The 15,938-nt window shown below is 58.3% G+C and overlaps 1 protein-coding gene across 2 annotated transcripts; it reads right to left on the bottom strand.

Moving 5' to 3' along the window:
• Positions 1-1,276: 1,276 nt before the first annotated feature.
• LDLRAP1 (low density lipoprotein receptor adaptor protein 1) lies at positions 1,277-15,480 on the bottom strand. 2 transcript variants are annotated; one of them, XM_038161005.1, is made up of 9 exons: positions 15,327-15,480; positions 13,443-13,585; positions 11,578-11,690; positions 10,489-10,603; positions 8,193-8,265; positions 7,163-7,246; positions 5,873-6,003; positions 5,347-5,381; positions 1,277-3,218 (listed from the first exon to the last, which is right to left on the bottom strand). In XM_038161005.1, exons 1-9 carry the CDS (start codon positions 15,409-15,411, stop codon positions 3,074-3,076), a joined length of 924 nt encoding a protein of 307 aa, XP_038016933.1. In that variant the 5' UTR covers positions 15,412-15,480; the 3' UTR covers positions 1,277-3,073. The 2 variants fall into 2 exon arrangements, with proteins under 2 accessions (XP_038016933.1, XP_038016934.1); XM_038161006.1 differs by having other exon boundaries at positions 5,873-6,000.
• Positions 15,481-15,938: the final 458 nt, after the last annotated feature.

The raw sequence follows: 15,938 nt of genomic DNA, 5'->3' as shown, positions 1-15,938 counted from the left end.
GCGAGGCAGGGCCTGGTGACAGGCTGGGAGTGGGGATGTGACACTGGGAATGGCACTGGGAGTGGGGATGGGACACTGGGACACTGGGAATGACACTGGGAGTGGGGATGGGACACTGGGAGCTGGGATGGGACACTGGGAGTGGGGATGGGACACTGGGAATGGCACTGGGAGTGGGGATGTGACACTGGGAATGACACTAGGAGAGGGGATGGGACACTGGGACACTGGGAATGACACTGGGAGTGGGGATGAGACACTGGGAATGGCACTGGGAGTGGGGATGGGACACTGGGACACTGGGATGGGACACTGGGAGTGGGGATGGGATACTGGAATGTCACGCTGGGAGCAGGGCTGTCACCCTGGGAGCTGGAATGTCACGCTGGGAGCAGGGCTGTCACCCTGGGAGCAGGGCAGGAGCAGGGCTCACAGCCCCAGCAAGCCCTGACGAGCTGCAGTCTGGGGTTGTTGCAGCAGCAGCAGCAGCACAGGCAGAGGCAAACACGAAGGCACAAGGCAAAGAACGCCCTGCACAGGACCCCCAGGCTGGACCCCCAGGCTGGACCCCAGGCTGGACCCCAGGCTGGACCCCAGGGGACATCTCTGCCTGCAGGGCTGCTGCCACCCGTGGGGCTGGAGCAGCAGGGACAGAAACGGAGGCCGTGGCTGGCAGGGAGCGTTGGGGAGAGCCTGGTGTGGAGCTGGGGTGTTTGTGAGGAAGGAACTGCTGACGGTGAGGGCTGGACAGGTGAAAAAAACCCTCTTGGAGGCAGAAAGTGAGAGATGTGGGGTTTGCAGTGTCTGCTTAGAAGGGAGAGGAAGGAAAATCCCCCAGGCACCAAAACAGAACCTGGGGTGGCAAAAGTTTGGAGCAAACAGGGTTTAGGAAATACTTTGGTGTCCAAATCCTGCTTTTGGCAGCTGCTGGCTCAGCACAGAGCCCAGCACAGGCCCTGCAGCCCTGCCTGGGTGTCTGCTCCATCCCAGCACTGCTCTTCCCACCATCTCCCTCAGGCAGGACGGGAGCCTTGGCTGAGCCCGACGCCCTTAAAGCCAAGTTTTAAAATCCATCTTCTCCCTCCTCGTGGTGCTGTGTCCCTCTGTGCCACCCCTGGGCCACCTCCAGGGCCACGGCAGCCCCTGGGAGCAGAGCAGGGCTCAGTGTCCAGCTGAGCCCCTTGGAGTCACCCCCAGGACCCTTCTGATGACATCAGGGACAGGCAGAGCCCAGAGACACAAAAGCTGCCACGCATTAAAGGAACCACAGGGGAAATAAAACCACCCAGCACCAAAAAATGCCACCAGAGGCTCCAAAAAATGGCAGTTTTTATTCCCCTCAGTGCAGAATAATCTTTACAGCATCAGGTTTTCTTAAAAAAAAAAAAACAACCCCAAAAACACTCTAGACACACACAGATAGTGTTGAGAATTTGTGAATTTCAGGATCTGCTGCTCTGGGAAAGGAGAGAGGGCAATGCTCAGAGGAATCCTCACAGCCAGTCCCAGGTTCCTGGGGCGAGCAGAGCTCCCTGAGGCCAGGGCTGGCTCCGGCCACTGCTGGGCTCGTGCAGCAGCTCCTGTGAGCCCTGAGCCTGAGCAGCAGCTCTGCTGCTCCCTCCCCGCACACAGGAGCCAGGGAGCCACGGGCACAGCCCTCCCAGGATGGGAAACTGCTCTGAGCACCACTGCAGAGCCCTCGGAGCACAGGTTCCATCAGAGAGCTGATGAGTCAGCTCCACGAGTCCTCAGCACCTTCTCACACTCACACTCGGGGGGAAAAAATATCTCAAATCCAAGTCGGAGTCACTCACTGCTTCCTAATGAATTCTTACAGCTGACTGAGAGGGTTTTTTTCCTTTCTGTGAGCAGTTTTAAGGGAGTTCTAAAGAGCTATCTGGGGAATGAATTAGTGCTTCAAACCCAAGTTACAAATCTATAAAACAGATTAGTACACTTCACATAAGGCCACAAACACTGCGAGGTGTCAGTGAGACTACTTAGGATCGTTAAACCTAATCTTTTAGTTAGCCAAGTTGTACCTCCATGGCTGATTTCCACTCCCAGGGGTAGATGGAGCTTCCTGAGCCCCCTGGGAGCTGTGGCTGTCAGGAGAAGGGTGGGAGCACCACTGGGAAGGGCACCCCTGCCAGCTACTGCTCCTGCCTGCTCCCATCCCATCCACGGGGCAACAACCACCCACATGGCTTCGAGGCAGGAGCAGCCCTGGCCAGGCAAAGCTGCTGGGCCGAGCTGGGAGCGTGGATCTGTGCTGCTGCTGGTCCTCCCAGGCTGCCCTTTCCAGCAGAATTTAGCAGAACAAATCCTTCCTCCCCGGTGGTTTTGCTTTTAAAGCCAAGGGAGCTTTGGGGTCTCGAGTGGCACCAGGGGTCAGCCCGGAGCCAGAGCTGCAGCATGGCCAGGGTGGTTCTTTTTGGGTGAATAGCTTCTGAGGAGAGCTTCCAGGCACTGCTTACCTTGACAATCCGGACCACTGCTTTCAGTTCGAGCTTTAAAGTGCAAAACTTCTTTGAGCAGAGTCTTTGGGTTAAAAAGCACCAACTCCCCCAGGAGCCGGGGCCCGCGGGGTGACTGACAGCTGTGAGAGCGCCACAGGCACCGGCACAAAAGCACCAGCTCCGCTCCCTCTTCCATTTCACACTGTCAGCAGCTGCTGCAAATCCCCTCCCTGGCCGGGCAGGTGGTGTGTTGGTGCAGGCTGGCTGGATTAGTAACGCTCGGGGCTGTTCTGCATCCCAGCCTTCGCCGGGGGATGCTCCAGGGGGGCTTTGGTGCTGCCCGCGGGAGGAACGGGCCCTGCTGCAGCTCCTCCTGTGGTGGGCAGACGCTCTCCACACCTCCCAGGAACACTTGTAAACTGTGAATAAATACGTGTCCAAGAGCATCCCGTGGTTTGGGTAAAAGCAAGGTACAAAAATCCGCGTTAGGCGTCTGAAGCTTTGGTCTGGACTGGGCCGTGGCACCCTCGGAGCTGTGAGGAGCCCCGGGCAGGTTCCTGCTTGCAGCAGCATCCAGGGGCTCAGAGCGGCTTCCTCTGCCGGCCGCCGTGCCCTCAGAACATGAACAGATCGTCCTGCGGGGCCGGGCTGGGCTCCAGCTGGCTCCAGTGCACAGGGGACAGAGCCCCCGCGCTCTGCAGCTCCTGGGCTGACAGCCCCGTGTCCAGCTCCTGCGGGTTCGTCCTGGACTGGGCCAGTCTGAGGGGCACAGACACGGGGGAACAGTGAAATAAGCACGGAGCAAAGCACAGAGTAGAATAAACACTGAGCAAAGCACAGAGTACAATGAACACTGAGCAAAACACAGAGTAAAATAAACACGGAGTAATGCACAGAGCAAAGCACAGAGTAATGCACAGAGTAAAATAAACACAGAGCAATGCACAGAGTAAAATAAACAGAGTAATGCACAGAGTAAAATAAACACAGAGCAATGCACAGAGTACAATAAACAGAGTAATGCAGAGAGTAAAATAAACACAGAGCAATGCACAGAGTAAAATAAACAGAGTAATGCAGAGAGTAATGCACAGAGTAAAATAAACACGGAGCAATGCACAGAGTAAAATAAACAGAGTAATGCAGAGAGTAGAATAAACATGGAGTAATGCACAGAGTAATGCACAGAGTACAATAAACACAGAGTAATGCACAGTAATGCACAGAGTAATGCAGAGTAAAATAAACACAGAGGAAAATACAGAGTAGAATAAACATGGAGTAATGCACAGAGTAAAATAAACACAGAGCAAAGCACAGAGTAGAATAAACACGGAGTAATGCACAGTAATGCAGAGAGTAAAATAAACAGAGTAATTTATAGTAATACACAGAGTAATGCACAGAGTAAAGCACAGAGAGAAACAAACACAGAGTAAAGCACAGAGTAAAGCAAGCACAGAGTAAAGCACAGAGTAGTGGTTCCACTCCTGCTGCACCCCCACGTTCCAACACCCTCCCGTGGGATGCAAACACTCAGGGAGGGGAAAAGGCATCAGGGAGCTGGCCCAGAACATTCCAGCACTGTCGGGTTTGCTGCAGCTTTGCTGCTGGCTTCTCCCAGCACCTCTGGACGTGCCATACTCCCCTGGCCTGGCAGAGCAGGGCTCTCCCCCTGTGCCATCCCTGGGAGCCGCTCCCAGCCCCGAGCAGTGACTCAGCCCTGCTGCCGTGGCTGTCCCTGCCTCAGCCGATGTTTCACAGCCCCAGGATCAGCTGGAAGAGCTTTTCATCCCAGCTGTTTCACAACAGCCAAGCAGCCCCAGCTGGCTGTGGTGTGGTTTAAGCAGCCCTGTGAAAACGCTGCCGCACTGGGGCTGAACTCAGACATTTGGGGCTCCATCCGGGGCAGGCAGGGCACCACGGCCAGCCTGAGGTGAAGCCCCAGTTTTTAACGGAGAGGAGACACGGGAGTGATGTGGCAGGAACGGCCTGGGCAGTGCTGCAGGAGGAGCAGCCCAAACTCTGAGTCACCAGAGGGCCCAGGGAGATGGGACAGCTCAGCACGGAGCAGAGCAAAGCCCCAAACCAAGCAGAGCAAAGCCCCAAACCAAGCAGAGCAAAGCCCCAAACCAAGCCCATCTGCTGCAGCCCATGGGGAGGAAAAACGCAGACACCAGGACATCAATCAGCCCTGCTACCAGCCCCAGGGGCTGCTGGGGAAGGGAAGCTGTAAATCACCCCCGAGAGCCAAACAGCACCCCAAGGGCTGAGCAGGGACTGCTGCAAACCCTTCTCCTGCCTCGCTCCCTCCTCCAGCACCTCCCAGCCCGAGGAGGAGGAAGAGGAGGAGGAAGAGGAGGATGGGACCCACATAAAGCCACCCCAAGCCTGCCAGGACAAGGCAGGAAAACCCACTCGAGAGGAAACGGGTTTGTTTGGCTTTGCTGGCTTGCTCAGCAGGCACGGGCAGGGCAGCCTTTAATTTGGAGTGGGAAGGGGAATAAACCCATGAACTGATGGCCACGCACCCGGAATTTGGGCTGAGGCAGAGCAAAGCCCCTGGTGCCAGAAGCTGGGACCAGCAGCCTGGAAAAGCCTCGGTGAGTGGGAGCAGAGCCAGCAACTGCCTGGGGAATGAAACTCCCCATCACACACAGCCTCTCTCCATCCTTTAAAGGTTGTCAAAATATTTGGCTTCTCAGGCAGCCCCAAAGCCTATCCTTCAGTCACCAGCTGAGGCACTGCTGGGGCAGCTGCCTAGGTCAGATCAGAGCCCTGATGAGACTAAGGAGCATTAATTAACGGCCATTATTAACAGGCTGTCACCAGCCAAGGCTCTCTGCCCGTGCTGAGCTCCAGGGAGGGATGAGAATTTGAGAATTACCTTGAGAACGCCTCGTCCAGACCATCATCCATCTCCTTTGTGAAGAGATAAAAAGAGAGACAAGTAGTTGCTAAGAGAACTGCACAAAAGTGTATTTAGAGATCTGGCTCTGCACTCAGACAAAAAAATATCTGTCTACTGGCTTCTGAGTGCCTCAGTCACCTCCTCTGCAATCTGCCTCCTCTGCAGGGGAAAAGGTGAACTCACAGTGCTCCTGGGGCTTGGCCCTTCCTCCACCCCGACTCTGCCCCAGCTCCATCCCGGGAGAGCAGCACAGGGGTGGAAGCAGCACCCCTCACCCTGCCAGCCCTGCGTGTCCTGCTCCCAGGAGGGACCTGACACAGCTGGGGTCCCTTCAGGCTGTCCCTTACCCACACCAGGCTGTTTTTCTCTGTCCCTTACCCACACCAGGCTGTTTTTCACTGTCCCTTACCCACACCAGGCTGTTTCTCAGTGTCCCTTACCCACACCAGGCTGTTTCTCAGTGTCCCTTACCCACACCAGGCTGTTTTTCACTGTCCCTTACCCACACCACGTTGTTGTTGACCGAGGGGCTGGGCCCAAAGCTGCTGTTGTCCAGCTCTGGGGACTCGGTGCTGCTGCCCAGGGGGGATCTGCCAGGGTCCTCCAAATCCAGCAGGTTCCCCAAGGCTGCTGCTGAGGGCAGAGCAGAGAAGGGAGTGAGGGGAGAGGAACAGGCACAGCCAAACCTTCCTGCAGGAATCACTTCCCTGCACCAAATTCCTGCAGGAATCACTTCCCTGCACCAAATTCCTGCAGGATGGCCCCAAAGGCGAGCACTGAGGAGCTGCACCCACCCCACTGGGGGCTGTGGTTTATCCAGGGCAGGTTCCTGAGCACCTCCCAGTGCCTCCAGCAGCCTCTGGGAAAGCTCCTGGGCGCCCACTGATGAGCCCCGGGCCAGAACAGCCCCCGGGCAACATCCCCACATCACCTCACAAAGCTGCACCGGGGTTCGATGGACTGAGGGCAAACCCTGCCCCGGTGGAGTTCAGACCCTGGGAAGCCTCAGACCCTCCCAGCAGCCTGCACCGGGGTGGGGCAGGAGCATCCCAGCTCTGGGATGCCCAGGGAGATGCTGGAGCTCATCCCAGCAGCCCTGGCAGCCCCAGGCTGGGCTGGTGCCAGCCTCGGGGAGATTCCTCCAGTTCCTCCTCCCAGCAAGGGGCAGGACGTGCCAGCCTGGAAGGGAGCCCAGTTTAATGCTGTGCCAAATCCTCTTATCTCGGTGGCCAGCACGGCGAGGGACGAGCCTTTTGTCCCGCTTCACCCTGCCCTGCCCTGCTCAGGGACATCCCTGTGCTGCTCAGGGACAGCCCCCATCCCTTGGGACAATCCCCTGCCCTGCTCAGGGACAATTCCCCATCCCTCAGGGACAATTCCCCATGCCCTGGGACAATCCCCTGCCCTGCTCAGGGACAATTCCCCATCCCTCAGGGACAATTCCCCATCCCCTGGGACAATCCCCTGCCCTGCTCAGGGACAATGTCCCCATCCCTTGGGACAATCCCCTGCCCTGCTCAGGGACTGTTCCCATCCCTCGGGACAATCCCCTGCCCTGCTCAGGGACAGTTCCCATCCCTTGGGACAATCCCCTGCCCTGCTCAGGGACTGTCCCCATCCCTTGGGACAATCCCCTGTGCTGCTCAGGGACAGTTCCCATCCCTCGGGACAATCCCCTGCCCTGTTCAGGGACTGTCCCCATCCCTCGGGACAATCCCCCATCCCTCAGGGACAATCCCCTGCCCTGCTCAGGGACTGTCCCCGTCCCCCAGGCTCTGCCCTGGTGCCTCACCGGTGCCAGGGGGGGCAGGAGCTCCTGAGCCAGGGCTGCTGGTCCCTTCTGCTGCCAGGATGGAGCGCTCCCTCTTCTCCTTCTCTGCACAAGAGGAGATGCCATCAGTGCCTGCAGGCTTCCAGGGAGGGAGGAGGGACAGGGACAGCTCGGCCAGGCCGCCTGTGGGGCCCCTGTCCCCTCATGGAAGGTGACAGCAGAACCCCAAGGGAGGGGTATTTGCTGGGTCTCCAGGATGAAGGAGGAACTGAGAATTTGGCTTTCTGTTCTTAGAAAGTTAATTTATTCTTATGTATTTTAATACACTATAATATATTGTAATAGATTGTAATATCATTAAAATATATAATATATATAATATATAATTATATTATCATCACATTAATACATTATATTATATATAGGATATTATATATTGTATATTAATAATGTTATATATTATATACAATATTGAATATATACTATATTATATTAAATATTATATCACAATATAGTATATGATATTAATATTATATATTATAGTATATGATATAATATATTATATTATATTATATTATATTATATTATATTATATAATGTTATGCTAAAACTAAACTAAAGAATAAAAAAAAACAGAAAGAAAGCTTAACAAGGTACTAACAGAAAATTTGTGACTGACTCTTCAGAGTCTGACACAGCTGAACAGTGATTAGTTATTAAGTAAAAACAATTTACATAAAATTAATCAAACGTGTACTTTTTAGTAAACAACCTCCCCACTATATTCTAAAAAACAAAGCACAGGAAAGCCAAACTGAGATAATTCTGTTTTTCTTTTTCTCTGAGGCTTCTCAGCCTCCCAGGAGGAAAAAAATCCTAATTTTCAGAAAATACGCCAGAAACACAAGGGGCTGTGAGGCAGGCAGGCCCTGCAGGGCAGGAGCACAGCCCCAACCTGCCTGGGCTGACAGAGGGCCCAAAGGACCTGGGGGGCAGGAAGGGGGAGCAGCAGGGTGACCCCGAGGGGAGCGGGGCAGGGAAACAAACTCACCTTCCCTGGCTGCCTGCCAGAACTCAAAGGCAATCCTGAAGGCCTGGGCCACGGTCAGGGTGACAGCCTGGGCCTGGGGACACAGAGGACAGGCTGAGAGCTCTGAGATCAATCACTGAAACCTCCGAGACTGACCCCTGAGACCTCTGAAAGCACTGAAATCAGTGAGATCAGTGAGATCAGTGAGATTACTGAAATTATTGACATCAGGGAGATCAGTGAGATCAATGAGATCACTGAAATTACTGAAATACATCAGGGAGATCACAGAAATCAATGACATCACTGAAATCAATGAAAGCTCTGAAATCAGTGAAATCACTGAGATCAATCACTGAGATCAATCACTGAGACCTCTGGAATCACTGAAATTACTGAGATCAATGAGATCACTGAAATTACTGAAATTATTGACATCAGGGAGATCACAGAAATCAATGACATCACTGAGATTAATTAATGAAAGCTCTGAAATTACTGAAATCAATGAGATCAATCACTGAGATCAATCACTGAGATCACTGAAATTACTGGAATCAATGAGATCACTGAAATCAATGACATCACTGAGATTAATCAACGAAACCTCTGAAATCACTGAAATTACTGATATCACTGAAATTACTGAAATTATTGACATCAGGGAGATCACTGGAGCAGCCCTGCAGCACTGAGAGCCCAGCAGGGCTCTCCAGCCCTGCAGAGGAACCAGGGGGGACAGCAGTGCCACCTCCAGAGGGACAGGAATGCCACCTCCAGAGGGACAGAAATGCCACCTCCAGAGGGACAGGAGTGCCACCTCCAGAGGGACAGAGTTCAGTAGCAGCACCAGCCCCAGCAGTGGAACCATCAGGGAAAGGAGTGCCACCTCCAGAGGGACAGCAGTGCCAGCTCCAGCAGGGCCACAGCTGGGCAGCAGCTCCAGCCCCAGCGGGGCACAGGAACTGCTCCCCACACCCCGAGCCTCCGGGCTGGGTTTGTTTTCCCCAGCTGTGAACACAACAAACCCAACCCCAGGGCTGGAGCCGCTCCCCTGGCAGCCCCCAGGGACAGGGGGGGACACAGCCAGGGCACAGCACGCCCCAAAGCCAGGCAGGGGGCACGGAGACCCCCAGAGGGATCAGAGCCAATTGAGGCTGGCAAGCAGGAGGGCTCGTTGGAATGTTGGAGCTGTTTACATCCTTGATGGAAGTGCAAATGCTTTATGGCAAAAAAAAGCCCTTAAATATGGTAATTAAGTATGAAACTCCTCACAGCTGTTTACAATTTAAGCTGTCACATCTGAATCAAATTTAATAGACCCAGGTACTGTGGAGAATTACCCAGGAACTAAAAATATGGACTAATTATAAGCCTGTGGCTGGGAGCTGTGGTGCACCCAGAGCCCCTGCCCTGGGGAGGGCTGGCTGCAGTCTGGGAGCAGGGATCACCTCAGCAGCAGGATGTTCCTGCATTTTACAGAGCAGGAAAAAGGAAATTATTCCTGTTTTTTTGCCACAAAAGGCTTTGGAGAACTTTATTTGGAGGGGGATGCACTGAGCTGATGCAGCAGTGAGATAATTCTTTTAGCAGCAGGAAGATTTCAATTTTAATTTGCAGAGCAAGGCTTATCTCGGCCCTGCCAGGATGGGAGCGCGCGCCGAGCACAGGAGACACAACTTGTAGCTCCCTTTATTCTCTCCAAGGGGAAAAAAAGGAGCTGGGAGAGGCAGAGAATATTGAGGGAGCTCTGGTGGCCCAGCTGCAGGCAGGGGGATGCTGAGGAGCAGCCTGGGACGGCCCCAGAGGGGATCTGGCACGTCCTGTCCCCCGTGCAGAGGCACCAGGGAAGGATTTCTGGGGGCACAGGGCTCTGAGCTGCCCTTCCTCTCCCCTTCAGGCCCTTCCTGGCTCGGGGAGGGGGCTCAGTGCCAGCTCTGGCTCCGGCAGAGACCCCAGGGCTCACAGCCCAGACCCCTTCCCACAGCCAGGGCTCTGCTCTGAGCCCCAGGCAGGCTCTCCTGCGGGCAGGACACGGCCCCAGCTGCACCAAAACCTGTGTGGGGAGCCCCAGCAGGGTCCCCTGGGCACCCCCTGCCCAAAGCTCCCTGCCCAGGGGGCTCAGGAGGCTCCAGCAGCACCGGGGGTGCCCGTGGGGCAGGGCTTGGTGCAGGGTCAGCTCAGGTGGGTCACACCCCATCCCGAGAGCCTTCCACCAGGCAAGGCACAAATCAGCCTGTTCCAGCTGGGATGAGCTGCTGGGCAGCTCATGAGCCCTCCTCCTCCTCCTCCTCCCTCCTCCCTGCCCGGCACTGACCATTTTCCTCTTGGGGCACAGGAAGGCGTGGCACTCCAGGCTCTCACTCTGCTGGCTCTGGGCGATGTAGGCAAACACTTTATCGTGGGCCTTGTCTGCCGTGCAGTAGGAGATCCTGGAAGACACAACACCCCGGGCTGGGCTCTGGGGACAGCCTCCAGAGCCTCCCGGGGCTGCCAGAGGGAGCTGCCCAGGCTCCAGAGCCTCCCGGGGCTGCCAGAGGGAGCTACCCAGGCTCCAGAGCCTCCCGGGGCTGCCAGAGGGAGCTGCCAGGCTCCAAAGCCTCCCAGGGATGCCAGAGGGAGCTGCCAGGCTCCAGAGCCTCCCAGGGATGCCAGAGGGAGCTGCCCAGGCTCCAGAGCCTCCCAGGGATGCCAGAGGGAGCTGCCCAGGCTCCAGAGCCTCCCAGGGATGCCATGCCCAGGCTCCAGAGGAGAGGGAGCTGCCAGGCTCCAGAGCCTCCCAGGGATGCCAGAGGAGCTGCCCAGGCTCCAGAGCCTCCCAGGGCTGCCAGAGGGAGCTGCCCAGGCTCCAGAGCCTCCCAGGGATGCCAGAGGGAGCTGCCCAGGCTCCAGACCTCCCGGGGATGCCAGAGGGAGCTGCCAGGCTCCAGGGCCAGGCAGGCAGCAGGGGATGGCACCAGGCTTGGGCTGGGCAGGGAGAGAAGCCAGGGGCAGTGAGGGAGTGAGATCCATGGGGAACACAAGGAGGAGTGGGAGAAGAGAAAAAGAGAAGAAGAAATGTCTTTTTCACGCCGTGGGACAGGACAGGGCAGAGAAGGGGAGGATTCCAGCAGAGCAGCAGCTCACACTGCTCTGCCCTCAGGAGAGAGGCTGCTCAGAAGGTTTTCCCTGGAGGATGAGGAAGGAGGAAGGAGCTGTTCTCAGGCTGGGACTCCATCTCCAGGCTCCAGGCAGGCCCAGGATTGATGCAGGGGTGCCCAGGTCTGGGATTTGCAGCAGCAGATGCTCAGGATGCTCCCTGAGCTCAGGGCACGTGGAGGGAGGCTCAGCCTCCTCCCTGGAGCCTCCCCTCACCTCTGAGCAGCCCGGGGGTGAGCTGGGGCCCAGGAGAGCAGCCAGCACCCACCTGTAAATGGAGATGTTCTCGATGAGCTCGTTGGTCCCGCTGTCCCTGAGCACAATCCCTCGGGGTGACACTTTCAGGGTCACCTTCTGCAGCTTCTTTCCACTTGCTTTTGCCTTTGGGAGGGAAAGAGGGAAGGGAAACCCCAGGCTTTGAACACTGGCACCTCCAAAGGGCTGTGAGCAGCCTGGGCGTGCACTCTGCTGTCACTGCTGCCAGGAGGGACACAGCACTGCTTAACCCTTCCCTCCCTGCAGCAGGGATCCGTGCTGGATTCAGCAGGGACACACCTCACCCCAGTGCACAGGCACTGCCAGCACCTCCAGGGGCTGTCCCCAGGGCCACCAGCACCTCCAGGGGCTGTCCCCAGGGCCACCAGCACTGCCACAGGAGCTGTGCTGGGAGCAGGACAGGCCTGGCACACGAGGGCTCCCAGGTGGTGCCAAACCCCACCGCAGTGGCAAAGCTCCCCCTGGACAGCACATCAGCCTCAAACCAGACTTTTAGGAGCCACTTTCTCTTCCTTGCTGGCCTGGTGCTTTCAGCCTGCAGCTCACATCCAGCTCGTGCCTGGCTGGAATCCTCAGCCCCATTCCCTTGGGGATTCTGAGTCCCTTGGGGATCCCAAAGCCTTGCCCAGAGCAGTCCTGCCCCAGCCCAGGGCTTCATTTAAGGGCTCCCCATCCACCAGGGCAGATGTGAAGGGCTCTGCAATTCCCTCCTCCCCTGGTCCAGCTCAGCTCGTGGCCCAGCAGAGCCACCCCACTGAGCTTTATGGCACAGCCAGGGCTCTGCCTCCTTCACTTGCACAGGGCCCTAAAGCAGCCTTAATTCCACCCAGAGCCTGCTGAGCTGGGAGCCCCTGAGCTGGAGGAGGGCTGGGAATCGGGGGGATGGCTGGGAATGAGCTGGAGGAGGGCTGGGAATTGGGGAGATGGCTGGGAATGAGCTGGAGGAGGGCTGGGAATCGGGGAGATGGCTGGGAATGATCTGGAGGAGGGCTGGGAATCAGGGGATTCAGGAAATCCACCCCTCTGAGGTTACAGTGGGACAGTGCTGTGGTGGCTGGCAACTGCAGCAAGCTGTCCTGCTCTCCCTGCCCTCCAAATCCTGGAAGGAAAGCCCAGAACAGCCCTGGCCGTGCTCCAAACTCTGTCCCTGCCATGCCCCAGCCCCAGGGCAGGCTGACTGCAGCAGGTCAGAGCCTCCCCACACAGCCTGGCTTATCACAGGGAGCCAGAGCTCAGCCACACACCAGCCTTGCCCAGAGAGCCCCATCCCACAGCCCGGGCTGGTCCCAGGGGCTTCCAGGGCCTGGAACTGTCTGCAGTTCCACCCACAGCCCTGGAGGGCTGGAGCTGCAACCCCAACCCCATCGAGCTGCAATCCCAACTTCCCCTGGAGCTGCAAATCCTGACCACCATGGAGCTGCAACCCCAACTTCCCCTGGAGCTGCAACCCCAACTTCCCCTGGAGCTGCAAATCCCAATTTCCCTGGAGCTGCAAATCCTGACCACCATGGAGCTGCAATCCCAACTTCCCCTGGAGCTGCAATCCCAACTTCCCCTGGAGCTGCAATCCCAATTTCCCCTGGAGCTGCGAATCCCAATTTCCCCTGGAGCTGCAATCCCAACCTCCTGGAGCTGCAATCCTGACCCACACAGAGCTGCAAATCCCAGTTTCCCTGGAGCTGCAAATCCCAGTTTCCCTGGAGCTGCAATCCCAACCTCCTGGAGCTGCAATCCCGACCCCATGCAGGTGCAAATCCCAACTCCCCCCACTGCAGCTCTGAAGCTCTTCCCTGGGTGATCCCCCCAAGGGCCAGCAGAGCCACCTGGGGCCGCCTGGGGACACCTGGGGACACTCACGGTGGCCACGATCCTTTTGACAGCGGCTGCAGAGAGCTCCTCTCCCTTGGGCTGCTCCACCAGGGTCATGCCCATGTACTTGAGGCTGAAGAGCATCCCCTCCAGCAGCGTCTCCCGCGTGTCCGTCCAGTTCTCGGGCAGCTCTGGGGACACAGGGACGGCTCTGGGAGTGACAACCTCACAGCAGCACCCCCGAGGCTGGGAACTGGGGGATGGCTGGGAATTGGGGGGATGGCTGGAGGAGGGCTGGGAATTAGGGGATGGCTGGGAATTTGGGGATGGCTGGGAATTGGGGGATGGCTGGGAATTGGGGGATGGCTGGGAACGTGCTGGAGGAGGGCTGGGAACTGGGGGGATGGCATCCCCTCCAGCAGCGTCTCCCGCGTGTCCGTCCAGTTCTCGGGCAGCTCTGGGGACACAGGGAAGGCTCTGGGAGTGACAACCTCACAGCAGCACCCCCGAGGCTTCGGCTGCTGCCTGCAGCAGGAGATGGGGCAGGGAGAGGAGGCAGCAGCGCTTCAGCCACGAGGGGATCCCCTGGGAGCCTCCCCTGCAGCTCTCCAAGGCAGCAAAGCAAACCCCAGAAGGTTTTCCAGGAGCCACCACAAACCCTTCAGGAGCCACCAGCTGAACTGGGAGCCACCCCGTGCCCTGACCCTGCACAGCAGCACCTACACAAGGAGGGTAAGACGGGATTTGCTGCTAAGCCCGGGCAGCTGCTGGGACCCAGGTGAGGTAAAATCATCCCCCAGAGCCCCGAGGAGCCCCTCAGGAGGAGAGGACTCTGCTCTGCCCTTGGGAACCCCCGCGGGACCCTTCCCCGAGGAGCTGGGGGGAAAGGAGGGTTCCAGACACAGGGAGAGCTGTGGGGCCAAGGTGAAAGTCAGGTGGGCGTTCCTGAGCCTGAAATTCCAGCCGGGAGCCACCTGGGATGGGCAGCTGTCACACAGCCCCTGCAGGTGTCACACACAGCCCCTGCAGGTGTCACACAGCCCCTGCAGGTGTCACACACAGCCCCCCAGGTGTCACACACAGCCCCCCAGGTGTCACACAGCCCCTGCAGGTGTCACACACAGCCCCGCAGGTGTCACACACAGCCCTCCAGGTGTCACACACAGCCCCTGCAGGTGTCACACAGCCCCCCAGGTGTCACACACAGCCCCCCAGGTGTCACACACAGCCCCCCAGGTGTCCCCAAGCCAGCCCGTTCGTGTCCCCCCGCTGCCCATCCCTGACCCCAGGTGTGACACGCCGGGTGGGTCCCACGGGATCGGCCACAGCCACAGGTTCGGGGTCGCTTGGGGGGTGCGGGGTGGTCCCCCCCGGGCCCGGGAGGGCGCCTGGCACGGCCCGGTGGCCGCTCGCCACGGGGCCATCGATCGTGTGACAAAGCCAGCAGCGGGACGAGGTCACAGAGTGCCCGCGGGGCTCCGGCCCTTGTCCCGGGCTGGGGGGCAGGGGGACACGGGGACAGGGGGATACAGGGACGGGGGGGACACGGGGATATGGGGATATGGGGATACAGGGACGGAGGGACAGGGGGACACGGGGACAGGGGGGTACGGGGATATGGGGACAGGAGGACACGGGGACAGCGGGACATGGGGACATGGGGACAGGGCCACCCCCAGCCAGCCCCGCCGCTGCCGGGGAAGGCGCGCAGTGAGCGGGGAGCGCAGCGGGGCGGCGCAAACCGCGCGGCAGAAAGTGGGGCTGAAAGTGAGAAAAGAGCCCGAGAGAGAGCGGAAGCGGAGCCGAGGGAGCGCAGGGGGCTGGGGACAGGGACAGGGGACAGGGACAGGGGACAGGGCAGGGAGGGGAGGGCAGCGGGGGAGCGGGGCCCGGCCGGGGCGCGGGGTGCGGGGTGCGGGGCTCGGCGCTCACTCTTGTGCCTCCCGCCGGCCCAGGACGGTTTGTGCACGCTGGGGCTCCTCAGCAGGGCCCGGCCCGCGGAGCGCAGCGCGTCCATCCCGGCCCGGCCCGGCCCGGCCCCGCCGCAAACTTTCCTGCGGCGCCAGCGCTGACCGCGTCCGGGGGCGGGGCCATGCAAATCAGCCGTGACGTCAGCGTGCCACGCCCTGTGCCACGCCCATCCCCGCCCCGGGGCGCCAAGCTCCGCGGGGTCCCAAAAAACTCTGCGGGGTCCCAAAAACTGTGCGGGGTCCCCTGAAGTTGTGCTGGGTCCCTAAAGTTGTGTAGGGTTCCTAAAACTCCGCGGGGACCCAAAAGTTCTGCGGGGTCCCCAAAAACTCTGCGGGGTCCCCAAAACTCCGCGGGGACCCAAAGCTCCTCGGGGTCCCCGAAGCCATCCAGGGTCCCCAAAACGCTGTGGGGTTCCTAAAGTTGTACAGGGTCACTAAAGTTGTGCAGGGTCCCCTAAGCTCCACGGGGTCCCAAAAACTGTGCGGGGTCCCCTAAAGTTGTACAGGGTTCCTAAAGTTGTGCAGGATCCCCAAAACTCCTGCGGGGTCCCCAAAGCTCCTCGGGGTCCCTAAA

This window comes from Motacilla alba, chromosome 23, assembly GCF_015832195.1.
Source record: "Motacilla alba alba isolate MOTALB_02 chromosome 23, Motacilla_alba_V1.0_pri, whole genome shotgun sequence".
NCBI lineage: Eukaryota > Metazoa > Chordata > Aves > Passeriformes > Motacillidae > Motacilla > Motacilla alba.
The sequence above is the reverse complement of the archived record's forward strand: the minus strand, read 5'-3'. Positions and strand labels throughout refer to the sequence as shown.